The 27,302-nt window shown below is 42.0% G+C and overlaps 1 protein-coding gene across 10 annotated transcripts in view; it reads right to left on the reverse strand.

The window, feature by feature from the left end:
* Ldb2 (LIM domain binding 2) overlaps positions 1-26,929 on the reverse strand; it is a 349,265-nt gene extending 322,336 nt beyond the window's left edge. For 4 of the 10 annotated variants that reach the window (XM_016000191.3, XM_016000195.3, XM_016000192.3 and 1 more), the window contains exon 1: positions 26,473-26,925. In XM_016000191.3, coding sequence (XP_015855677.1) covers positions 26,473-26,604 — 132 coding nt within the window. In that variant the 5' untranslated portion in view covers positions 26,605-26,925. Of the gene's footprint in view, positions 1-26,472 lie in introns of all 10 variants that reach the window. The other 6 variants (XM_006981647.4, XM_016000200.3, XM_016000199.3 and 3 more) reach the window with 4 other exon arrangements.
* Positions 26,930-27,302: the final 373 nt, after the last annotated feature.

Genomic DNA, 27,302 nt, shown 5'->3' on the forward strand with positions numbered 1-27,302 from the left:
GCTGCTCCCATTTGTCATAAGTGCCTCTCTGCCTCAGCAAAGTTGCTTCATTTAGTTCTGAGTCACGCTATTAGGTAGGCATAGTTATTTCCATGGTTGCTACTATTATCATCCCTGACATCGGGCAAAAAAGCTAAGACCTAGAGTGTTTAAATAACTTCCCCCAAACACACAAACAGAATAATAGTTTAAAATTGAAAATAAATCAATATAAAAATTTTGAACAATAGTTCACAAATGCCTGGATATATGGGAAAGGTAGACTTGTTATGCTGACTGTTTTGAACTGGAGGTAGCTTCATATACACACATACAGGCACACACACACACACACACACACACACACACACACACACACACACACAAACATTCTTCAGAAAGAAGTGTGGTCCAAGAGAAAAGGAAATCACAGGCATGGTGGAACTTCTGACCACCATGCCAATGAGCGCCATCCAATAGTATTACTGGTTCATCAGATTCCAAGAGGGCCTAGACAAAATGCCACCCTGTTTCAAAATGTAGAAACCAATTCCTCTTCACTCAGGTGACTAGGCTGAGGAGTGGCTGCCCTGGGTCAAGCAGTCTGGTATGAGGGCCTGAATTCTTAACCACTAGAGTACAGGTGCTCCTGAAAATTATGTTTTTTTATTAAATTAGGAATTTCCTACATCACAAAGGACAAACCTGGAGTCTGAAGCTGATTGTGACTGGTAAAATAGTTGGTACTTTCTCCATGGACATCATTGATCATTCTCCATTGTGAATGTTGAGGCGGACTCCTCTATCTCAAGTTCTGAATGTGTGAATCTAGAAAGTCAAGGTGGCGATCCAACGCATCACTGTGTGCTCCCATTGTCTGTCTGTCTGCAGCCTTTCCTAAGACATGCATCTCCGTTCCTGGGACTAGTTTGCTCAGAGTGACTGAGACAAACCAGTGTGAGTGGGTGACAGTGTTGGGGTGTCAGCCAGCAACAACCCTGGAAGTGAACATGGCTCTTCCTTACTCTCCACGGATGCTTTCTAGGACAAAGCAGGACATGGAGTTTTGTATCCACTCCTGGCAGAGAGGACCACTCAACTCAGAGATGAATCTGGGAGATATCAAAGACTCTGGGAACTCACTACATCTGACAGAGGGGTCAGTGCCTTTCTAGTGTAAAGGAAACAGAAGAAAAGCTATGGGTGAGACATGGAGCAGAGCTCCTGCATCCATGACACAAAAAGATTTGAAATGGTACTAAGATTCCAAGGTTGTCGGAACTGGAAACTGAAACATCAGGTCCATCCAACTTCCATATCTTACAGAAAAGTGATGCCCAAGAGGGCAAGTGGCTTTTTAAACATCACAAAATTGATTTGGGTCTCAGCAGATTTGAATTCTGCTGAGAGGAGCGCAGGTGAATAGGGGTGGCCTCATCTGGAGTTGCCACGCTCCCTCCTATCACTCTACCACATGCAAAGACTACTCATTGTCTGACAGCCCCTGTGCTCAGTCCACTGACTCCTTGCAGTCCCATCTGAGGCCTTCACGAACTGTTTCCTGTGCTGGTGGTGCTCTTCCCGCAAATGTCTGCCTGTTGTGGTAAGGTTTACAACCTTAGGAAAGGCTGCAAACAGACAGACACAAGGAACATACAGTGATGCTTTTGGATCATCACCTTGACTTTCTAGATCATTTTACACATTCAGAGCCTGAGATAGAAGAGTCCCCCTCAACATTCGCAATGGAGAATGATCAAAGACGCCGGGAAGAAAGTGCCAAACTATTTACTGGTCACAATCAGCCTCAGACTCCAGGTGGAACTCTCTCCCATCAGCTCTCACATTGTTAAACGTCAGGGTATTTGTGAGGCAGTTGCCAATTGGCAAATTATGTTGAAAACAAAAGTAATAAGCAGTCAAAATTCCCCAGGTGTGTTGTTACATTTTATTACAGGTACTCTTGTGGTTATCTGTGTCTCCTGCACCTATGGTGAAAATATTCTTTAACTGTGTATATCTCTTTCCCAATTCCACATTCTGTGTAATCAGATTGGTAGCTTGAGCTGGCCTTTGTAAGAATATAGATGGTCCCCAAATAATGACTTCTTGACTTAAGATGTTTCAGCTTTATGATGATATGAAAACAGTATGCATTTAAGAGAAATTATAGGTGGGATTTGAATTCACATCTTCTCAGAGGCTTGCAGGATACAATTCCATACTCTTGTGATGCCTGGTGATGGCAGTGAGATTCAGCTTTGAGTCAGACCTGAGACCACCAGAAGAAGTATAATGTGTGGTCACATTTGTGATGTGCAGAAGTTTAGTCATATTAAGCATGTTTTCTCTTTCTAGTATATATCAACTGATGATAGATTTGTGGGGATATAACTCAATCAGAAATCAAGATGTACCTGTGTTTATACCACAGAAATTGGTATCAGTTGCAACCAAGGGCTTAGATCTTGTTATGTTGATTGTCTGGGTTTAAGAATGTATGTAATAAACAATGTTAATAATGCAGATTAAGTAGAAAAATGTGTTGTATTATGTGCCATTAACTATGAAGAGCTGAAAACTTGATGGAATATTCTTCTGATATTTAGGAACTATAAACTACTGCAGAAAAACAGTAACTCTTGTCATTGATGAATGAATGGGGTTCAGAAATTCACCTCTGCAGCTTTAGTTTTTTTTCCTTGCTCATTAATGTGAGAGAAACTGTCAGCCGGTATCCCTGTCACATCTATGCTTATTAATCAATTAAAATTAGTATTTAGCTATGACTACTTAAGTTTAGCAAACATCAATGGGAGCAATATGGGGAGAATTTCCTGGCTACATAACATTTTTAATAAAGAGTACTGTGGATTTTCTTATTATTCCTAAGCTGTAAATTGCATTTTTCTATCAGTAAAATCCATACAGTAAACTTAAGTATGCATATCAATGCACTTTTTTTTTAAGATCTGGCTGTTGAACATCATATATCAGCATATTAGAGGTAATGCTTCTCAAGTTGACATGTGTCACAGTTCAAATGCCATGTAGCCAAAGAGGGTATCTCTGACACCATTACTTAAAGTCATAGCTATCATAGCTCTAGTCCCTGACTTCATTTTCTTTTTCTTCACAGTATTTTTCATTTTTAATCTTTATTGTTTTTTTATAACACAGGAATATCTAACATGTAGCCTTTGGGGGCAGGCATCTTTGATTAGCATGCTTGGGATGTTCATCCACACTGCAGTGAGTACCAAAATCTGTTCTTAGTTATTGATTCTCTTGTATGGACATATTACATATGATTAAGGTTCATTAGATAAAACACTGGGGGGATTTTTGCTTTTGACAATTATAAGCAGTGAGAATATCATAAAACATCAGCTCCTTCCATGAATCAGATAGAGCCATGAAAAACCAAGATCTTTGAAGAAAAACATTTATGATAAAAATGTATGGCAATACCAAAAGATATTGATTATACATATCATGGTAATATATAGGCTGAAAAGCATTCAGATTTTATAGTCCAGATTTTACACTTAGGAAAAATACTTAGAATTCATTTTAGGAAAGAAAAGTGATAAGACTGCAAAGCTCTGTAAAATGCCTATGTATAATTTTGCTACTTCAAAGATGCACATTCCCCAATATCAGTCTGATGGCTCAATGTATTCTTTACAATCATATTTGATCTACCTTCTCTGCCCAGATGTCATGGTCATTACGCATACGCAAATGTTAAAAACTGAAGTATCAAAATTTGCCTAACAGGAATAAGTAACTTGGGAAAAAATGGGAAGCAGAGATGGATCACTCTTTGGCTTCTCAAAATTAAACAGTTAAGGTTAGGAGGCAGAGAGAATGTGCATCCGGCAAGATACATTCCCAAAGACGGAACTGAATATGAACCAAATAAAGCAGACCTGCTCATGGCCCAGAATCATCCATAGGTTACTTGAAAAATAGTATCTCATCAACACTTGTGATGGCACACAGGTTATACTTTTTGGAAAATTCTGGATAAGTCTGATTCAGAAAATAATTCTGCAAATGATAAATCTTGGGGATGCTTAATCAACTTGTTTCATGTATAGTTATGTGTATGGATACGTAAGAATGGCACTGGAGAAAAAATGTGACTAGAGCTGGGTGGTGGTGGCACCACCTTTAATACCAGCACTGGGGAGGCCGAGGCAGGCAGATCTCTTTGAGTTCAAGGCCAGCCTGGTCTACAGAGTGAGATCCAGGACAGGCACCAAAACTACACAGAGAAACCCTGTTTCAAAAAACAATAACAAAAAACAAACAAACAAATGTGTCTAGCAAAGTCTAAAATGGTTCTTTCAGAGTTTAAAGCAAAAATTCTATGTGGTAAGAAAAGGTATCAAGAACAACCAAAAGCAAGCTGGTGAGACAGACCACCATGGCTACCAGACAGGCAAAAATAAACAATGAAAGCTATGGACCAGAAAGCAAGCACATTTAAAATTGCCAGCAAATAGCCACTGGAAAGGGAAGTGGGCCAAGCATAGAACAGCTGAAGATGATGTGGAAAGACTTACTACCAGGAACTCATTAAATACAGTCCAGTTAAGGGGTAGGGATCAGGACATAGCTTCTGGCTTATCAGCATGTTGATCTATGTGTAACCAGATAATGTCATTCTATTCCTAATACTCTATAAAAATGAATTGATTGACATCAGACCAATTTTAATTGTCACAGTTACTAGATAATAAGCAGGTCTGAGAGCCTCCTGCAGACCTTCTGAATCAGAGAGTTTAGAGTGAAGCCAAGTAATAGCAAAGAATATTAAAATCTGTGAGGATAAAAAAAGAGCTTAGGGTTGACTTTACTTTAAATTATTTTTAAAAATCAACCACATTTTTGCATGAATCATATATTTAGTCACTAGCAGAATTTCTTCCAATTTTATAATGGAAAATTCTGTCCAGTTGCAGAGGCTTTATATACAGTCATCTGATATGGACTGAACTAGAGGAGGAAGAACAGTATTGCTATGGATGACTCAGAAGCCTGCACCAGAAGGGAGGGGTGGCTCTAAGGAGCCAGTAAACAGGCAGGACTGGCCTTCCCAGGCATGACAAGTCAAAATCAGAGCCTTTAAAAATGATGCTTGCCCCAAGAAAGCAGCATACAGCACATTAACGCCATTGTTCCCACAGAGATTCATGCAAAAATGTGGTTGATTGATTTTTTAAAACAATTTAAAGTAAAACCAACCCAAAGTTCTTCTCTTTTTTTGTCCTCACAAACTTTAATATTCTTTGCTATTACTTGGCTTTGCTCTAAACTCTCTGATTCAGAAGGTCTGCAGGAGGCTCAACATCCTTCTCTTCATCCCCGAGCCTGTTGATTCTAAGAAGCCAGGTAGGTTCTTAGACCCTTCAGTCTTAGGCAACAAATACATCTGCACAAGACACAAAACCTCAACAGGGACACCAGAGGCAAAACATTGGTGGGTGGGGGCTCTGACCCACATCTGGGACTCCAGTCCTTCATGGTTCCTTGCACAAGCAACGCAGTGGTCCCAAATCACCTTTCAGTACCACATTTTCGATGGACTGAACATTTTGATAAAGTGACTATGCCCACACTGACATGGCTCTTATGTACCCTAAGTGTGAATTTCATAAACAATTAGCAACTGGGTCTATGTTGTTCCCTGAAATCTATCAAGGTGACTGTTATCTTACATGACAGTGGTAGAGTACTGAACAGAAGTCTGGGGATAGATGTATCCACCCTAACACTGCCCCTAATGTTTGCCCTACTTCATCTTCCTTGAAGAAGCCTAAACTTTGAATATACACAGGAGTTTTGGAAGATGAAACCTAAAGTTTAAAAGATAAAATGTTGGTAAAGCCATGCTAACAAATCCACATTGCACCTGTTCTATATGGGACATTTTTCCCCCTACTAATAGACGATTAAATGTAAATCCTAATGTACATTCCATTTTACATGCAATATGGGCTAGTTACTGTTGCTATGGAAACCTCCACTTTTGCATTTACTGATTTTAATTCTGTGACATTTGCTGACTTTAGTACAATGTAAAGTTTATAAATATAACATACAGGTTTGTAGAGCTTTTTTTTAAGAATTCAATTTGCATAGCTAATTCCATCACAAATCTCTAGGTGTATTAGAGGGAAAGGCATTAGACCGATCCTAACTAATGGTAATCAGCAAACAACAGACTATTTCCAGAAACAACTATTTCTATTGATCCTCAGAAAGCTCCTTTCATTAAATGAACGTTCTATCCATTGTATCAGCTTTTTTAGCCATTGAGTCAGTGACTGTTTCTCAATGTGGAATTAGTAGAGTGCTTTTATTCATTCAAAATACCTTCAACGCTGTTGTTTCCTTTTATATTTAACAAAAACCTGGTGAGAGAAACAAGCCAGGCTTGGTGAAAGAAAGCACAAGGCCGCACTTTGGGGACTACTTCCAACCCAGAGTGATCCCTGGGCTTTCTGCTAAGCTTTCAGTGGCTCCTTGCAAATCAACCTCTTCCTCATCTTCATTCCTGGGTCCAGTTGTCTTTGCATCTTTAGACTCTAGCACAGTTTCCTGTGCATGAGATAAACACACACACTCTGTAACTGCCATAAACTCTTTTCTATTCTGGGCTTACTGAGATACAGAAATTGAGAGGGACCCAGTGAGCAAACCGTCTAAAGTTATCTGCCAACATTTGTTGCAGATATTTCAAGTTATTTTATTTTCCATGGAAAAGGGGAGCACATGCCTTGACATACTTATGGAAGGCAGAGGACAATTTATGGGATCCAGCCCTCTCCTTCCACATTGTGGGCCTTAGGAATCGAACTCAGTTCATCAGGTTTAGTAACAAGTGCCTTTACTTGCTGAACCATCTTGCTGGTCCTCATTCATCAACTTATTAAAAGTAGCTACATCATTAGGAGCTTCCTGAACTGATATGCAAAGATAAAAATGTGTGTCATCATCATAGATGCATAAAAAATCAGTGATTTGGGGAGGCTTTTGTGAAGAGCCCTGATTCAGATAATCCAATGCATACATATAAGTATATAGAAAACAAAAACATACATAAGAACATTCTAAGTGATAACATAAAAGTCTATGCATCTAATGAGAGGGACAGATTTATCCAACATTTGTTGAGTCTCTCCATTGTGCCAGACACTGCTTAGCAATCTTGGAATAGTAAAGTATCTACTATTGTATCTGAAGATGACAATAGTGGATGAAAGAAAACTCTAATGCCACACTTAAGACGTCTAGAGAAAAGCAACACCGGCTAACAAAGTGGCAGTGGGCTTAAGAGAATCATGAGAGCTTTTCAACCACAAGAAGCACTAGAGAACAGGGCCACTGATAACTCATGAGACATAATGAGTCTCTAAAAATGGTGAAGAGAGTGAACGTTTTATCTGCTTTACAAAACACAAGAACAAACTGGTACATGATGAAGATGTCAGCTAAGGAAAAGCAAAGCAGGAACAAGGAAGAGCAAGGGGATGGGTAACAATGCATCAGGCAGCTCAGCAGAGGCAGAGAGGACCCAGGAGTTTAAGAGTGGGCAGGCCTTCTGGTGTGCTGTTATGGCCATTTCAAGCAGACCCTAGGAAGTAGGTGGAGTGTCCATGATTAAACCAAAGGCTGCTTGAGGCTTGAAGTCACTGGCACCTGCTGCTGACAAGAACAGATGGTCATGAAACCTGGAAAACCTCTTCTTTCCTTATCCCAGCAACGTTTGAGTACACAGTCTCCAACACCCGCCATGTCCAGTCCATTGCCTATGGAGTTCACTGTCACCTCTACCTGGGCAAGCTAACATCTTTTTCCAGCTTGACTTTCTTCATCTGCTTTTAAATTCTGCCAAACAATTCTTTATACAGCAGCCAGAGAAGTGTGTATAAAGTGGTATCCCAATTGTGAACTGTCCCTCACACCTCCAGCAAAAGGAGGACATATATCCAGAACATGGAATTCAAGAAAAATAACAATCTGAACCCATAGCCCTGCCTGTCCACTCAAACATGGCCTGACCACACCATGTCTTCAGCTTCTCATTGCTTCCTGCAGATCATCTTTGCTGTCTGAACTAGATCGAGATGGCTGGACCTCCTGCCATAGGACCTTAACACTAGTCCCTTCTCTTTCAGAATGCCACCTTCATACCTTACATCACATTTGTCTGTTTAAGTCTTATGTGTTCTTTTTCAAAAGTATGTTTATTTGCTTATTTGGTTAGTCTGGGCATACATGTGTGTGCATGCTGGTGGAGGCCAGAGGACAACTTCCAGTTGTCTTTCTCCCCCACCCCCACCCCCGCCCAACCTTTGTAGAGGCAGAATCTTTCTCCTTCCATGTTTCTTTCATGCTGTGTACCCTAGAGTAGTTGGCCAGGAAGCATCCAGGCAATTCCCCTGTCTCTTCCTTTTATCCCACCAAGGGCTGCTAGGAATGCAAATGCATGCCACCAGTTTTGGCTTTTCATGTGGGTTCCAGAGGCTGACCCCAAGTCATCAGGCTTGCATGGGAAGGGCTTTCCCTACTGTGTATCCTATCAGTCCTCATTGGTTCTTTATAAAACTTCACATCTGTAAAAGATCTAAATTAGTTGAGAAGAAGAGCATGCTAGCTGGAGAGAACAAAGGCTCAAGATGTCACTGAACACACACATCTGGGACAGGTTTAGTGGTGTTTGGTGGGCTTCTGTACATAGGAGTCTACAAATGTGAAGATTATTCTATGCTTGAAGGTGCTGATGCCATGGTACCCCATGCTTGGGCTCTCCAGCCAGCTATCCTACAACTATGTAACCCCATAGCTTCTAAATTCTTTTTCAGTGATTATCTCACTGATCACTAAGAGTCCTAGTAAAGAGAAAGGCATCCTAGAAACTTGGAGCCACATTAACTTCTGCACCAAATTCCATTCACACTGCAATCTCTGAACATGATACAGGCAAAACTTTAAATGCGACTATCTCCCCAACTCCCATGTATTGGTGCTTTGCCCTAGGAGGATGCTATTTGGAGATAGGGCCTGTAGGACATGGGGCCTAGAGAGAGGCTTTTGGGTCATTGGGCATGTATGTTTGAATAGAATCATAGGACTCTGACCCCTTCATCTTCCTTTTTTGCTACCCTGCCATGAAGCAAGCTGCTCACCCCACATATGCTTCTGACTGTTACCTTCCAGAACCCTACCAGAGGTCTTAAAGCAATGGGTCCTCCTGACCTCAGACTAAGACTTCTAAACAAGGAACCCAATGAGCCTTTTATCTTTATCTCAGACATTTTGTTCTAGCAGTAGAAGACTGGATCACACAGGGCCCAAGCATGGGCCACCATGGCAGCATCACCTTCAAGCACAGAGTAATCTTCGTGTCTGTAGACTCCCATGTACAGAGGTCAGCCAAACACCACTAAACCTTACCCAGACCTGTGTGTCCAGTGGCATCTTGGGCCTCCATTCCCTCTGACCAGCATGCTTTTATTCCCAACCATTCTAAATCCTACGACCCCTCTAGGACCATTTTCATCAATCTCCATGGCACAGGATCCCAATTCCTTCCTATATGCCCTAAATTCTAGTGACAAAAGATGTCACCACCCTTAAAATCCTTCATGTTTTCAGTCAAAATGTGATGAGCATCAGTTAGACTCCAGGTCCTGTGTTTGCTGAGTTACTGAATTAAATAACAAGCAGTCTCCTGCACCGCTGGATAGTTTCTGTACTGTGAATGGCAGCAGGCCAAGGTGATAGAAGAAAGAGGCTGAAATCCAGAACTCTCTATGAAGCCAAAGGAGCTAATGCTGGCCAGGAAGAACAGGAGACCAAGCATCAAGTCCCACACACAGAAAGGCTGCTGGCTCACTCTCAGGGAACTCTTCACAGAACTCACACAGATGGATCTCTGTGTCTTACATGAAAGACAGACATTGGGCCTGTTTGCATGGACACCACTGAGTTCCCACTGTCTTTACACATCAGAGCCTGCTTCTCCACTGGTAGTCATCATTCCATCTAGAATATTCTGGATTCTTTTGTTTTGTTTTGTTTTGTTTGCCCCTAACCATGGATTCTGTATGAATGACACATGTACAGTCCTTGAGCTCAAGAAATATACAGAGGTGTAGCCCTCGCAATGGATTTCTCAAGATATACTTGGTGGGCTCCTGGTGGAGGATGAGAACCCCTGAGAAACATTCGATCTCTTCAGGCTTTAATTTCTTCATCTATGAAGGTGGCATTGTCTAGAGAAGTGGTTCTCAACCTGTGGATCAAGACCCCTTAGGGGGGGCAAATAACCCCTTCACAGGGGTTGCCTAAGACCATTAGAAAACACAGGTACTGGCAACGTGACTCATAACAGTAACAAAATTACAGTTATGAAGTAGCAATGAAAATAATTTTGTGGTTGGGGGTCACTACAACATGAAAAATTGTATCAAAAGGCTGCAGCATTAGGAAGGTTGAGAACCACTGACCTAGAAGGTAATGGAGTTGAGCCATAAGGTTCTTCTCTGGACTTGGGCAGTCTGGATCAAGCCATGGAACAGAAGATCTTGCTGTCTCTGAAACCCTGGCATGATGGCACAGTCCCATTCAGTCTTGGTTTTATGGTCTGAGAGGTGGGGATCATCTAAGGCATATGGTTCAGTAGAGTCAACAATGCAACAGCACCTGGGCACAGGACTGGGCACACAGCCAGTACTCAACAAATCATTATCATTGTCCTTGTGTTTTCCTCGGCTAATCCCCTGCCTCAGTTTTATAGACTCCTAGCCATTCAAAGCTTTGGACAACCTACTTTTTCCTGAGTTCTCTTAGCATCATCTAGCTATACACCACAGGCAAGGGAGAGGGATTTGGATTTTTTTTTTTAATTCACTATGTAATAAGCTGGAAACTTCACAAAATCGCTATGGGCTATGGTCAACGTCTTGTTAAGGATTAAATTTTCTACCTATTCACAGACAATTTCTCATGGCCAGGTAAATAAAAGGGATTAATTTTGAAACATCTTAGCTTTCAAGCAGACTTAGAGGAACAGCCCTTTTCCTCTCCCTCACTCCAGGTTTCGATTCCAATGGGTTAAGGAATCTGGTTATAGCCATGATTAGGACATTGACGCTTCCTGCCTCTACCTCCCTCCTTGTAGCTGCTTAAGGAGCTCCATTACTCTAAACATCATCAGATATACAGCATCATCAGCAAGTAAACGGTGCCCCAGATTACATATTTAGATCACAATTGATGACATGAAAAAGAATTTCAGATGAGTGTGTTTTTTAATGTCTCAGTAGCCCAATCCTTATTGAACACTTGCCCTTGCTGCTTCAGCAAACCCCTCATGGCCCCTTATCATAGCTAGATGCCTAGCTAGCTGTCTTCCCTCCTAGGCTGAGAGCATCCTGAGGACAGGCCTTCCCTGTGGTCCTTCATCCTTGAGCACATAATAAAGAAAACACAGCAGCTACTGATGAATGAATAAACCAGTGCAGTTCAATCCCAGACACCACAGGGTGCCACTGAGACTGCTACTTCTTAAATGGTTTTAAAACCAAAGCCATAATAAAACTAACAGCAGAGTCCTTTCTTCTCTGCCTTTCTCCTGCCTCCATAAAAAAAAGAAAAAAGAAAAGAAAAAAATCACAGGAAATGTAGAATTGGGGCTAGAAACCATTCCCCATTCACTCTTTGCCCACCCACCCCCATCCTCTCATTATACCCAAAGTATCTGGTATCCCTTCAATGAAGGCTCCAGAGAGTGGGTAATATTATATAGGGTTGAGTTCCTGATAAATACAATGGAGTGAACTAAAGTAGAGATTTCAGTTTCTAACTATAAACCGCTTGACATATTTTTCTTTCAGACAAACGCCTGGAAATATAATAAACTATATTTTCATGTTTATTTGTTTCAAATACAGTATTTTTTCAACAGATAAATGCAAAGTTGTGAGTCCAGGAAAAATAGGTTTAAATCACCCTCCCAGCAAGCAGTGTCTAAAACAGCACACATAAGAGATCATTTCAAAGCAGTTTAATGCACTTAGCCAACAGACATTAGCAGTCTTTGCAGAATAAACTAACACTACTTAAGCTTATTTTCCAGTCCCGGTTCAGATGAATTTTAACCTCTCTGAAAAATCTGATGGTCTAGAGGACCCCCTGAACTCCATAATTGTAGAACACTGTGCATTTGCACTGCTTCCATGATGACAGAAAAAAGCAATCTCTGGGCCTTCCTCTAGACATGGGTTCTAAGACAGTGTGCATGGTGCATTTGGTCTTCCGGCTCCAGCCTGTTTGGGCAGAAAAGCAAGTCTCCACATACTGTGACTCAGCAGGATGCTCTCACCCAAGGAGGTGGGAGAAAAACAGGCAGAGGAGGCCCTGAGGAACTCGAAGGCATGCTGCGGACCTTGATGTCATATTCAATGTAGCAAATTCAAAACAGAAACCAACCTCAGGGCCATCATAGACTCCAGGGTGGAAGCGAGAACCTTAGAGTCTCTATCAGGTGGAATACAGGGGCATCAGAGGAGGAAACAGGCAAAGGAAAGGGAGAGGCCTTTCCAAAGCCGCCAACAGCTTAGGTTAAGACGCAGAGGAAGGGATGAGAAAGCTTCAAGACAATCCCCAAGTGAACCAAGGGCTGCAAGCCTGCAATTTACAAGGAAGACCCTGTAAGGAGGGAGTGGACACTGTTGAGACTGAGCCTGGTCATCTGCCTACATTGTTTCACTCAGCACTAGGGATGTTCTTCTCATGGAGAGTGAGTCACAGGCACTCAAGTTCATCCCCTGAGTGTGGCCAGGCTCAGCGTGCTACGTTTCTCTCCTCCCTTGACTCAGTGTCACATCACTGCAGGGTCTTTGGATCACTCTGGCTGCCAGCTGAGGAAGTATCCCCAGAATCCATATCAAGTCCTGCTTGTTTCTCTCCAGAGGTCTTAATTCTACCATAAGGAAGAAGATGCAGGGCTGGAAAGTCTGGACCTCGTCTCCAAAATAGCTGCGGGAAGTTCCTTTCCCCACAGTGGGGACCTCAGTGGTACACAAAGACAGTGCATCACGGGACAAATTATATAACCATGGCCAACAGTAATTTTGTATCTTAAAAAAAAAATACCATGAAAATTTATCCTTTGCCTCAGACACACAAGGCTAAAAATAGCACAGTCAGCCAGCAAATGTGTAGAATTTTTCTTTTGTGCATCTCTCCATCCACCAAAGCCCTCCTCTGAAGGAAGAGACAAGACAGACAGGAGACCTTGTTCCACAAGAAACCACAGTGACCTTGAGTGAAGATAGAGCAAATTGTTTTTCTCTGGACCCCACACACCTTCATTTATTCCCTTTGTCCAACAGCAGAAGCCAGCACTGACTGATTTCGTATTATGTGCCAGAGTTTGGCTGAAAAACCAAAAGGTCTTTTCTCCTGCAATGTCCTAAAACAACCCTGTAGAGTGGAGATGACTGATAGTCCCTTTTACAGAAGGGAAAACCAAGTCACAGCAGAGGAAAGTCATAGTGCCACAGGTCTGCTTGCACTTTTACTAGTGAAGCCCATCTTATCATTTCTAAAGCATAAAGAGCAGCAACAGCCCTGGGTGGGCATGCCAACACTTCCATACTCTACCCTTGACTTTCTACCCAGAATCAGTTCTTACCACTTTCAACAACCCACCTGCCACACACACACACACACACACACACACACACACACACTTACACCCTAAGCCCTACTATGCCCAAAGCTCCACTCTTCAAACATAACATCACCTTCCAAGGGTCAATTTCCTTGCATTTGCTGTTCCTTCTACCTAAGGCACCCTCTGAAACATCCTTTCTGAATTGGCAAATTCCCTTGCGTCCTTCAAGAACTTCCTTCTTGATAAACAATTACTGTGTCCCTGCTAAGTTCCTATGAAACAGGAACACTGCCCTCTCCATCTCTGGCCCAGGAGCAGCACACTGAGAATATGTGGCATATCTATCAAATGGAAAACTACAGTAAGTGTGGCTAATGTTCTTTGTGATACAAGAGTTGTGCTAAATACTTTGTAAAATTTATCTCAGACAGTCTTCATAACCTGGAGGCATAGTTCTACCATCAGTAACTATTACCCACGAGGACAATCAAGACAAAGAGAGGTTACATTAACTTACCTTAGGTTGTTCAACCACTAAACAAAGAAATAAATTGGCATGGCTTCAGAAGTTAAGTACTTAATGCAAACGCCACGGTAGGTGTGATACAACTGACCATTTCCGTGTCGTAGATACACAAAGCTTGAGGCTGCTTTACAGCATACATATTGCCTACAGGAAAACAGTGATAATTCAGAAACTAATTACAAAATGGTAGCCCCTGTGAAATGTGCCTTTAAAAAATGGTTGGCATTGGACACAGCCAATATCAATTGCTGTGGGGAGGAACAGGAGCATGAATAAGCTAGTACCTGACCCCAAGGATCCCTTCGATCCTGTGAGGACAATAAAACAGCACTGCATACACCTCCTGACATAGCCCAATTTGGAAGCAACTCTTTCTCCTTGAATCAAAAAGATGTCCTTCAAACAGAATCATAAATTAACGCACTGCACCCAGACTAGCCAGTTCTAGATCAACACTGACTCTTAACATTAATTTCAGCTCCCTCTTTCCAATGAATCGTGCGAAAGTCTTTTGATTTACGGACCTTTGTGTGAGGCTGTCTGCCTCTTCACTTAGAAATAATACAAAAGAAAGAAATGCGGGGGGGAAATAGCATCCGTCCACAAATGGGGAGGGGAAGTCAGCCTTAAAAAGGACCAAACCCCTGGGTTCAGGGTCTCTGGCTAGCATTAAATGGTACTGGAAATCACAGCTTCCAGCTAATTCCTTTACACTTGCATTCCTTCGTATTGCTGGGGAGAATGCTGATTGCTATGAATATCGAACTAATTGAATACAAACTACAGTAAAAGGGACCAAATAATTGTGTGTGTGTGTGTGTGTGTGTGTGTGTGTGTGTGTGTACACGTGTCCCTGTGTTTTTAATTATAATTCACAATAAACAGAAGCCTGAATAATTCAGACAACTAGAATTACATCTTAGAAGTTTAAAGACAAGGTAAAAAATGTTCATTATTTTACCTAAAAGAGTTGGAGTCAAAAAGATGCTCATGGCCTGTGAGATGGCTCAGCAGGTAAACATGCAAGCTTGACAACCTGAGTTCGATGCCCAGACCCACATGGTGGAAAGAGAGCTGGCTGCCTCCATTTGTGCTCTGACCTCCACAGGCACGTGTGGTACAAATTCATCTGTATATATACACAAATCAACAAAACATCTAACACAAAAGTTAAAGAAGAAAAGAATGCTCAAATGTGTTCACAAGCAAGTAAAATTGTATATGTATGACTATGTATGGGTGCTTTAAATCCAACAGCCAAAATGTTAGCAGCAATCTTTGCATGGTAAAATTAAAAAGGGTATGTATTTACTATTTCATCATAGCTGTATTTTACAAATACTTTACAATGACAACGTACGGATGCTTTTCACATCTAAAAGTACATATTTGAAAGTGCATGCAATGACATTTAAAATAAATTGGCAAAGAAAATAATCTTAGATTAAAACACAGAGACTTATTTGTCCATGTTTTAGCATCAACAGATTCATATTATGGAGCACAACTACTTTTCAGGTGTTTGGAAAGCTAGAAAAAGAGAGAAAAGAAGCTTGGTGAGTCCAGGGTTTTGTGAGATCCCAGGACACACTGGGGGCTGGCAAGAGGCTCAGTGCAGGACAATTCTAGTTTCTGGGGCTTCTCAGTTGACCTCAAAACCATCAGGGAAACCTTACCTATGTCTGGACTCTGCACTTCAGAATCAGAAGCTTGGGGTAGACAACCTCTAACAACTATTCCAGTTCAGAAAGCCCAAGATTCACTAACTTGAAAACAATAGTTTTTGCCAAATCAGAGCCTTTAAATGCCGGTAATATGCACAATTGCTTCACTCCAGTCCTGAGTAAGAAGTTCCAGCCAACTGCAAGTTAATCATGGTTAAGATGAAAAGGCAGAAGAATGGATGCTTTCTTGTGTGTGCTGCCAAGTGGTCTACCTGGTTCATTTGTTTAGCTTTTGCTTGTCTATACAACTTTTCAGTATCACAATACAATCCTCATGAGTCCTAATAAGTGACCTACATTGGCAAGGAAAATTTAACAAGATCTGTCCCCTCTAGAGAGTGAGCAAGCAAGAGAGAGAGAGAGAGAGAGAGAGAGAGAGAGAGAGAGAGAGAGAGAGAGAGAGAGAGAGACTGAGAGACAGAAAGAATGTAATCTACAAATAATTTGATATATTCTAACTAGGCAATATATATCTACAGAAAGTATGAACAGTTATTTATTAACACAGAACTCTTAATAAAAAATCTCAAGTGCCTAATGAATGAAGTATTGAAAAATATATGTCATGTAGTTAAGGAGACTCCACTGTGAAATCTGGGGGACAGGTAAGCACGATGCTGTGATTTAAAGGAAAGCAGGGACAGGTGCCATGAGTACAGAGAACCTGATCCCTCTGTCCAGATGGAGACTGCACAGAGCAGCTTGGTGCATCCCTGAAGTACCATGTGCATGTCTACTGTGAACGTGATTTAGTGGGGAAGCAATTATCATTCTAGACACACAGGGGTGCCTCTGGACACCTAGTACTGACCTAGCTCCTTTGAGTAGCCAGCATAGGCTGCATATTGGGAGGTGTTCCTGTCCAGAAGAAATGGTCCATCGAGGCCAAGAGAACTGGGCTCCCCAGCCCTCTCTTGGCATTGCTGCTTAGACAGCCCCACATAGGCAGTGGTGAAAAGGATCACATCAATGTTCAGTTGTCCCCACTGAGTTCTTAGATGAAGCGAACCCCAACCACAATCTTTTCCCAATGGGATGGAGTGCACATGATCTCATATAACATTTAATACTTAGCCATGGCTATTCTAAGAGATAATCACGATCTGGGGCTCGGGGGAGATATGGGCACCGTATCAAGCCATCACTCTTCGTGACTTCGTCACATGACAGTAGATTGTTACTGTGTCATCATTACTATGCAATCAGGAAGAGCCCTAAGAGAAAAATCACATACATAGAGGGCACCAAAAAACACACGGTGGGGAATGTCACAGTAGGTTCTGGTCATGAAGTTAGGTGAGGATAGGAAGCTGAATTTTGCACTGCTCACAGCACTGAACTTCCTGAAAGAGCAGAGAACAGGTACGTCACTGCAATCACCATAGTTCCGTTGAACACCTGTTCCATAGTAGGAATGTTACAAACATCTGCCATTCGTAGTATAAAAGTCAGTCTAAGAAACCACAACCCAGAAAAGTTATGGAATTTCCCCACGATTTCACGCCAAGTAGGAGATAGACACAAGGCTTGGGGCTGAATCTGTTTCATTGGAAGCAATATTGATGTTGGAGTCTCTCTTTTCCAAGAAATGGGAAAAGGTCTGGTGGCAAAATAAAAATAATAATTATCATCATCATCATCATCATCGTTGTCGTCTTCATCTATTATGCTGTCCTCACCATAAGCTACACATACACAAAAATACTGAACGCCACTATGACTGGGATAAGCATCCCCACTAAACACACACCATATATATATATATATAATATATATATTATATATATATATATTAGCAAATATAGTGTTAATATAGATCACAACACCATAAACTGATGTGATTATCCGTATTTTCTGTTGTGCAAATCACTTCAGGTAAGTTCTTTGGTGGCCCTCGAAGAAAGTTCTACAAATGCAAAATGATGTAGGAAATGCAATCTCTATGGGTCTTAGACAGATCCTGAGAGAGGAGGAGAAAAGGAGATAGAAAGAGGGGGAGAGGAGGGGAGGAGAGTGGAAGAGGGAGGAGAGGGGAACGGAGGAGGGGGGAAGATCATAAGTGAGGAAGAAAGGGTGAGGAAGAGAGGGGGAGGGGGAGATTGGGAGAAAGTCACGGACATATCAAGTAAGACCTCTAGGATCACTAACATTATTTTTAATCAGATGTCAGAAGATTCACACCACCCAGGCTCACAGAGACAGATCTCTTTTCTCGGATTGTCATGTTCTACAGGCGGCGATGTCTCCCTGGTTGATAGGCCTCACAGAGTTGTCTCCAACTGGAACTGCAGGCAACCGAATTGTGTAAGAGTATGGGCAAATGACGTGTCACCCTAAACAGTAGTAAAACAATGTAATTTCCTTCATCAACATGTCATCCACATGCAGAGGGGACAGGCAAGATGACTAACAGGACAACTATGTCCCTGCCCTCACAGAGCTTCTTATACTCTTCATGACAGGCAAAAATTAAGGACACAAAGAAGACACCAGTATCCCTGTAGATGGACCAATCCATTGGATAACCTCATACCTAGGAGTATGAAACCAGCACAAATTTGATGGGATGTTTTTGGTTTGTTTAAGTGTGGGAACAGGAGTTGGGAGGGGATGAGGAGGTGGGTGTGGGAGGAGTTGAGAAGAGAGTAGGAATTGGATATGATCAAAAGACATTATGTGAAATTCCCAAAGAATGAATAAAACTATGAAGATGATAAAGAAGAGGAGGCAGAAGCAAAGCAGCAGCAAATACCTGCTTACAAAGATTCCTGTGAAGTAAACCAAGAGGACGTGTGAGAGGAAGAGTGACCAGAATGACCCTATCTTGAGGGAAATTGAGGAACACCTCTCTGGGAAGGCGACACTTGAGTTAATCATCAGAGGTCCTATACACTGAGACTTTTACCCTTCCTGTTCGTGTGTTTGTTTGTTTGTTTGTTTGTTTGTTTGTTTGTTTGTTTGTTTGTGATACAAAACTGATCTCCTGTAAAGAAGACCAGGACACTGGCGAATTCTAACCTAGATTAGGTTTCCGATAATGATGTGTTATTCGAGAGGAGGCTGGCGGTGGCAGAGTCCCCAGCAAAGGGCAAAGGCTGAGATGAGACCCTGAGCAACTGTCAAATTAACAGATCAAAGAGCAGGCCCTCTGGACAAGGAAGGGAATGGAGAGGTTGGTCTTAAAGCTGGAGTAGGCTCTCAGAAGCCTCTGCTGCCTGAGAGGGGAAACACCAAATATAGCACCTGGGCTTTGTATGAAGAAGGGATTGTATGCTGGATGGAAGCCAGCCGGAAACACAGGCTATCTCACTCCAGAAAAGTGGCCATGGGGACCATGACATCATCAGGACAAGGAAGATCAGCCTTCAGAAGGGTCTGTCCACTCTCTAATCCTCTGCTTTCTCCTTTTAATTGGAAGGCTGACACTTCAAAGGAGGAGGATGGAATGTCATGGGGCAATAAAATGCAGGCTGTTGCTGCAGATCCCCTAGGAGGATGTGGGCAGCCAAGGTAGGCACAGCCAGAACAGAGCTCTACCTGCCTGTGTAAATGTGAGAAGTCAGAAGGTCCAGCCCCTCGAGATTCTAGGATGCTCCTGTGGGGACTTATGCAGCCTTATCTCTTAAGGGAGAACCAGTATGCACGCATGCCAGGCACAGGAGAGGATCAAAGGAGGAGATCCATCTTATCCCTAGTCAGAGGCAGGCATTTGTGCAGACTGTGGTCTCTATGGTGGCCAGAGTGGGCTGCAAGCTTGGGAAGGAAACCTCTTCTCCCCCAGAGAACTATAGACATTAGCAGGAGACACCCTGGCTACAGTTTTGGAATGGGTTGGATAATATAAAAAGAAACTCAAACATAGGAGTTGTTGCTCTTATTCCTCTCCTATTCGGAACTGATTATCTGCAAAGGAAGCCCTTTCTATGCCAAATTTGAATTCCAATTTAATCTCCTAATACATGTATTGGCTCCTCTTGCCAACTGAGAAACCATCAAAACTGGAATCCTGTCTTTTCTCGTTCTTCTACTATTTAAATTAACCCAGAGTGGGGCCTGGTGGGGCATGCCTGTAATCCCAGCATTCAGGAAGCTGAAACAGGAAAACAGATCCAAGTTCAAGGTCAACCCAACTCTACATAATGAGTAGCAGGCCACTCAGAGCTACACATTAAGACATTGTCCCCAAAAGCACAATGTACAAACAAAAAAGACAACCCAAATATCAGCATTAACCATCAACCACTAGAGAGAAAAGTAGATACATTTTAAGTTAAAAAAATATATAAAAAATAAAACTATCGAGTGGCCATACAGTTTCAGAGACCCTTCTGGTACAATGAATTCATCAAGTATTTTTCTATAGGGCACATGATTCAGAGTCTTTCTCAATAACAAAGGTATATTTTCCATTCCTGACCTTTCAGATAGTTTCGTAGAATCTTGTTCTTCATATCAGAGTCATGTATGTCATATGTGGTAGCTACTCCCTAAGTTACCTCTGTAAGTCAACACATCCTGGGATAAAACATTGGCATTAAAAAGTTTGTGCAGTTGAAATGAGACTCCTGCTGGTAGATCTTATTTCTAGAGGTGCTGTGGCAGAGAGGAAGGAACTCTGAAGCTGAGTGCAGTCACCTGGGTCACCTAACACAAATGGTTTAAACACCCAGTTTACTTCTCAGTGGAAATAGAGCAGTTAGCACCTACCTCACCAAGGACTGTCCCCAGCAGGGTAAACACACCACAAATGACAATAATAATCCTTCCACCTTTCTTTCAGGATGTCCCTTTCTGCTCATAGACACCCATGACATGTTCCTACAAATCCATTATGGTGCCTCACAATGCTGGTACATCTCTAAGTCTCCTTCCATCTTCCAGTCACAAGCTTCTAAAGGGTAGAATAAGTCTCAATTCTCTCTGTGTTCCCAGAGCCTGATGTTGAAACTGTCTGAAATATGGGAATTCTTTGAAGGAATAACTGAATTTTGAGTATTCAGATTTGCCTATGTTCTGATGGATGCTGCCAGAATTTACATTTAAAAAAAAAATAACGCTAGGTGGTGATGGTGCATGCCTTTGATACCAGCATCCAGAGGCAGAGGCAGTTGGATCTCTGAGTTTGAGGCCAGCCTGGTCTACAGAGTGAGTTCCAGGACAGTCAAGGCTACACGGAGAAAACCTGTCTTAAAAGAAAAACAAAGCAACAACAACAAAAACAAAACTCTAGGTTCAAACAAATAAAAAGCAAAACAAAAAGAAAATGTCATAGCCACAAAAAGGGGATGTTGTAGCTGTTCGGTTTATGTTTTGTTTGCTTACTCCCCAAAGGGTACTCTGTCCTCCTTCTGAAAAATAAGTTAATAGGGATGATTGCAATAAAAGGAGACTTACAGCAGCATTCTCCACACAATTTCAGTTAATTTCTTTCTGAAAACACAAAAAAGTAAGTGCTCAAATATCTACATCATGTTTAAAGCCTACTTCATAAATGTGTGTTGATTTCACCTGATAAGAATCTGTGTCGACTAGAGTGGGAAGATTTTTTTCTTCTTCTTCTTGGCTCCCTACAAATAGTTAGTTTGCAGCAATTTTTAATTAAAAACAGTTCCTGTAGTAAGAAAATGGGGTGGGGTGGGGTGGGAGCCCTCAGGAGAAGGAACTAGCCCTGTGGTTTGTGTTTTGAGGCCATGTAGGTGGCTTGAAAAATAAGGAGTTTGGAAGTTCGTATTTTAAAAACTGCACTGTTGGTTTGATTTAACATTTTCAAAATGGCTGATCTCACCAATACCAGTCCCTCCTCCACCCCTCAGCACCCTCCTTCAGAAAACGTGGGCAGTCCCCTTTTGTTACTGAACATTGAAAACCTTTCATACAATATAGCTCAGGGTACTGGCAAATTTTCCCTCTGAGTTCCTAGGGGGAGAGATCACCCAAGTATTTCAACAGTTTTCTTCTTTTCTACCCACCCAAAGTAGCTAATCTTGTGGTGACCAGGTTCCATCAGAATCATCAAGGGTACTGAGCTTTTCTGTGAATAAACATGGTCCTCCGACCTGGAACCCTGTGTCTAAGTATATACCAATGTAGCTGAAATAAAAGAGGGCAAAGCACGCTCCCCTCCCCTCTCACCAATCCCTAGGGAGTCCTAGAGCTGAGCTGAGGAAGAGTGAAAAATAGTAGATTTGAATGTCAAGGTCTTCAAACATTTGGAAGCCTTCATATTAAATCCTGTAAAACTAAACACTATAATTATAATAAAATCCTCCTGTGAGCTGCTTTCCATTGTAGTCACAGTTTTCTCATTTGCAATAGGATGTATGATGTTGATTAAAAAACAACAACAACAACAACATAAGGATAAAATCCGTGCAGTGACAACATGAAAAAAAAAAAAAGAGTTCAAAACACCTTCTTTGTAATGGAAACAGTTTTGGCCATTGGCATTGAAGGAACAAGACGTTGAAAACTTACCTACAGTAACAAAGCATTGTGTAAGTCATCGCGATGAACTGACTTACATTCTGCAATAATCCAATGTTAGCCAAGTCTCTACTCCAATTCATATTCACTAGGACCCTCGACAGCACACCTATATTTTCCTTTCACAGTGTAGACTTCAGGATTTTTTTTAATGGCTGTTTTTGTTTTTGTTGTGGCTTTTCACAGAATGAATCCTGAAGTCTTTAGGAGATATTTTTAATGTCCTATCTGATTGGAGTCTCTGCACCACGTTAAACTATATAACTTTGCAGTCGTGTTGTTCCAAAAGAAATTTGCACAGTGTAACTATTCAAATAAATGGATTTTGAAAGACATGGGGGTCAATGTATGGCAGAGTGCTAAACAGAAAATGTAACCCTTTCTCCACTGCTCATGAAAAACAGTGACACAGAGCTCAAAGTTTCTCTTAATTTAGTTTTAGAGTGAGGCAGCTTGGCGGGTGGCGGTGGGGCGGGGACTTCCCACGTTTATCCAAATCTCCTAAGATGTTAGTGTGGCCAAGAGATTTTATTTCCTAGCATAGGCATCCACAGGTAAAATAGATGTGAGCACTTGTTTACATTGTAATGAGCTTGCATTCCCTCCCAAAGAGGTTAGGTCCAATTTCTTAAACTTTTGCTTGACTGCAAAGATTAGGGAGCTAAATGACCCCATGATAATAGCATAAACATGGGGGAGATGAGGTGAGGCCTTGCAGGGACAGATGCCCACAGCAACTATAGCTCCTCAGGGGGTCCGGGGCCCCTCACAGATACAGAGCTGTCATTGTAATTTCAATGACAAGCTTCTGGAGTTCTCTCTACCTGCTCTTTTATCTCCAGGAAGCCCAGGTTGCCAGTCAGCAAATGTTAATTGAAGACCTACTTAGTCCAGCAGTGGCTTGCTATCCCAGCGGCGCCAGCTCTACCAAGCTGGGCAGGACTCAGGCTTTCAAGTTTTCTACAGGAAGAGCTGATTCTTTCACTACCTTTTGTAAGTTTGAGCTAAACACCACCCACAGAACACAACGTCTGCAGGCTTCACTCTGTTTCTTAAGACTTTCTCAGATTAAGGCAAAACCATTTTGAGTTTTCAAATTGAAGGGAAATGGCAGGGAAATCCAGACTCCAGGCCAGCTAGTTACTAAGTGACACGAACAAGCTCGAAGTAGGATCAACTCTCTACCCAATGCTCTTTAAACCAATACTACCCAGTGTCTGAAATGTCCACAGGCGAATAGGCGAATATTCTGGGGTCAATAACTCAAGGGGGAATGAACAATGTCAGGATTCTGTACTAGTTTATCACCAGTTCATTTCCTTTTTCTTCCCCTCAACTTTAATAGAGTGCTAAGTACATGTTCGAAAGAGAATACAAAGTTGAGAGAGAGAGAGAGAGAGAGAGAGAGAGAGAGAGAGAGAGAGAGAGAGAGAGAGATCAGGAGCTAATAAAATAGTACTGTACCATGCATATAAGAGTGAGAGAGGCAAGAGACAGAGGAGATGCTAATGATTGTATGTACTGGCTAAATTCGAAAAGTTATCACTCAACAATCTATTTAATTTGTGTGTGAGCAGACAGGTCATTCTAGCAGTATGTGTGACTATAACCAGTTCCTCTTCAGGTTGTAGGACAACTGAATTATAAATAACCACCATTGGTAAAGCTATCTGTAGCTTTTTTATGCAAAGTTATTTTTTCTCTAACTACATATTATTATCAAATTTTAATATTTAATGTGAATACTTAGATAGACATATATATTAGAAGCAATTAATAATTATTATTCTTTTTTATATGATAGGAAAACAAATTTCTTGTACTGAGACAAGGTGTCAATGTAATTCTGTGGATAATTACTTTAAAAAGACTTAATAAGAGGGTACACGTATGGAGGTTAGTTCCAGAATACACTGAAAAATAGTTTGCAGCACATTGTTGTCAGGATGAATTAAAAATTCAAAGATTTGTCAAAGCAAGCTTGCCTTTCCCAGTTCTTAAGCTCTACTAAGAGCAAAATCTTTCCGAGTCATAGTCTGTAATTCAAAAGTTGGAAGTTCCTGGGTTTAGCTCTCAAGAAAGATTAATGCATCATTTTGGGAAAGCATTCTACTAATGGCTCACTTTCCAAACATCTCAAACATGAAACATCTTCCATCTTAGGGATTTGTATGGAGACCAGTGTGGAAGGGAGGTCTCCAGCTCAAAGCTAGCTCCTCGGGCTGTGGAAGGGTTCAGAGGCACTCAGAAGTAAGAATAGCTACCATGCTTCACCCACAGGAGAATGAAAGACACTTTCCACAAGGCCTCAACAACTTTCTAAGTCAACTGGACACACACAGGCTCTCTTTAAATCCTGTGTTCAAGAATTAAGCGATCATGGCCCAGAGTCTCTTCAATTTTTTTTTTTAAGAAATAATCATACTTAGCAAAAAGTTGTTCTTTCTTAATCAAAGTTTTATTGCAATTACTGGATGCCTCAATTGTAAGACATTCCCAATTCTCCCAATTCTGAAAGCAGCCTTTGCCAACAGATAGCTCAGACAGGGACCGAAGATTCCAACACACTGCTACGAAGATGGAAATTGAAGATACAAACTGTAACACACATACAAAGCAACACACTAAAGGCACACACACACACACACACACACACACACACACACACACACACACACACAATCCTGTTTACTGCCAAGAACTCGGCATGCTAAACATAAGAGTTTACACTGTACAGGAGCTTCTGGCTTCTAGAAAGAGTCACAGTGCCAGCAATTATATTTAACATCCATGGTGCATTAACATATAAAGAAAATAACAGTGATAAAGACAACCAGGCTTTTAAAAAAACACAAGCTCTTGTCCAGCAGTTAGCCAATCAGAAAGCAGGTCACATCTTGTTAGCCCTATTCAATACATTAAACATCAGGAATTCTCTATGGCTCCGCAGACAATTCAAAGCAAGTGTGTTTTATTTTATCATATAAACTTATTTGAACCCTTTCCTAGAGTTAAAAGTCAACCTTCAATCTAAATACCTACCAAAGCTATTCCCCCAACACCTCTGGGGCATGATTCTTCTGGGTGTTTGGACTCTGCAGAGAAAACTCAATTCCCAGACTTCTACTTCCTCAAGAGGCTTTGACACACCTACAATAAACACCAACACCGAGTCCCAACTTACAGGCAGATGAGCACAAGGCAGCACCCTTTGCCCCTCAACCAGCCCAGAGAAAAATTAAATATTTAAATTGTGAGCAAGAAGTCTGGAGTTTTGCATTGGGAAAGTTCTGAAGAAGTCCTGGACTGGCCCACTGCCTGGGAGGCTCTGTCTCCCTCTCTCAGGAGGAGATCACAAATGCCTGAAACTGTTGCTGGCTTGAATGGAGAACCAGCTCCTGTCCCAAGGTAGAGTCTTTGGGAGGCACAACCGTCAGAGAGAAAAGCATAGAACTGTCTTAATCAACCTGTTTCTGAATTTAACACAGAAACAGGCAAACGTGTGTGTGTGTGTGTGTGTGTGTGTGTGTGTGTGTGTGTGTGTGTGTGTGTCCCACCCCACCTCCAGGGAGTTCTGAGAAGTAGGCAGGGCTCCTCTCTTGTCCCTTTTACCTCAATTTTAGTCACTTTGAAAAAGTAAGTGCAGGTCAAAACAGACTTCCTCTGGAATTTGCAATTATATGTATATATTATATTACACAGACACACACAGCGAGATGCAAACATTCACAAATCTTTTGCAATTTATATCTCAACAAACAGGACCATCTCTAAGCCTATAAACATCAGAGTTCTAGACAACCTGCATTTCTAGAGACCCCTGCATGTGAACCAAGTGCTGGTTTGTCTATTTCCAGATTCTAAGATTCCGGCAGAAACTGTCCCCGGCTCCAAGAGTTACTGTCCCTGGAAACCCGGCATTCAAACTCGTGCGCTTATTTCCACCTACGTGGTAGTAGCTGCTGGGACACTTCCCATAGAATTCAGCCAAGAACCCCAGGAAAAGCCCATGCACAGTTTTTTTTAAAAAATCCACAAACACACGCCAAGGTTGAAGAACTTACCTCTGTGCGAGACTGCAGTCTCTTGTTCATCTCATAGATTCGGTACTCTGGCTGTACCATGTATGGTGTATGTCTCCTATAAAATGGGCCGAAAGGAGAAGAATAGAAGGGGTCATGTGGTGTGCTGGACATCTTGCCTGCTTGTCGAAAATCAAGCTTAACAGAGTATCAGGAACGTCCATGCAGAGCACATGGGCTGTGTTCTTCACAGTACAAAGTAGACGCACGCACACACGCTCACACACACACAGAGGCAGGCAGGCAGGCAGGCTGAACACACTGGCTGGGAAGTGCTGTGGGAGCCCTCTATAGCGAGAGAGGAGAGGGAGCGAGGAGGGAGGGAGGGAGGGAGAGAGCGCGGGAGGGGAGGGAGCGCTGGAGCTCAGAGAGGGAGAGAGCGGAGGTTGGAGGTTGGGAGGGAGGAAGGGAGGAAAGGAAGGAGGAAAGGAGGAGGGAGAAGGGGGAGAGGGAGTTGAGAGAGAGAGAGAGAGAGAGAGAGAGAGAGAGAGAGAGAGAGAGAGAGAGAGAGAGAGAGAGAGAGAGCTGGATAGCTAGAGGCACACTGCTTGTTTTTAAAGAAGCAGTTGGTGAAGAGGTCATTTCCTGTCCACACTGTAGACTAGTTCAAAAATATAATTCTCCTCATAGTCTGACAAGAGGTCTAAGGCTGAGTTTTAATTTTTTTCCCTCTAGCCAAGACCTTGCACAGTCTGATTGCTAAGCTTGTTAGCATAGAGGTGGGTTCATCCACTGCCTGAGCCTCTCGCCCCTGACAAGCCACACTGTGGTAATGTATCAGAAATAGGATGACTCTCAAACACAGCAACCCT

Source organism: Peromyscus maniculatus, chromosome 10 (assembly GCF_049852395.1).
Source record: "Peromyscus maniculatus bairdii isolate BWxNUB_F1_BW_parent chromosome 10, HU_Pman_BW_mat_3.1, whole genome shotgun sequence".
NCBI classification, from domain to species: Eukaryota; Metazoa; Chordata; class Mammalia; order Rodentia; family Cricetidae; genus Peromyscus; species Peromyscus maniculatus.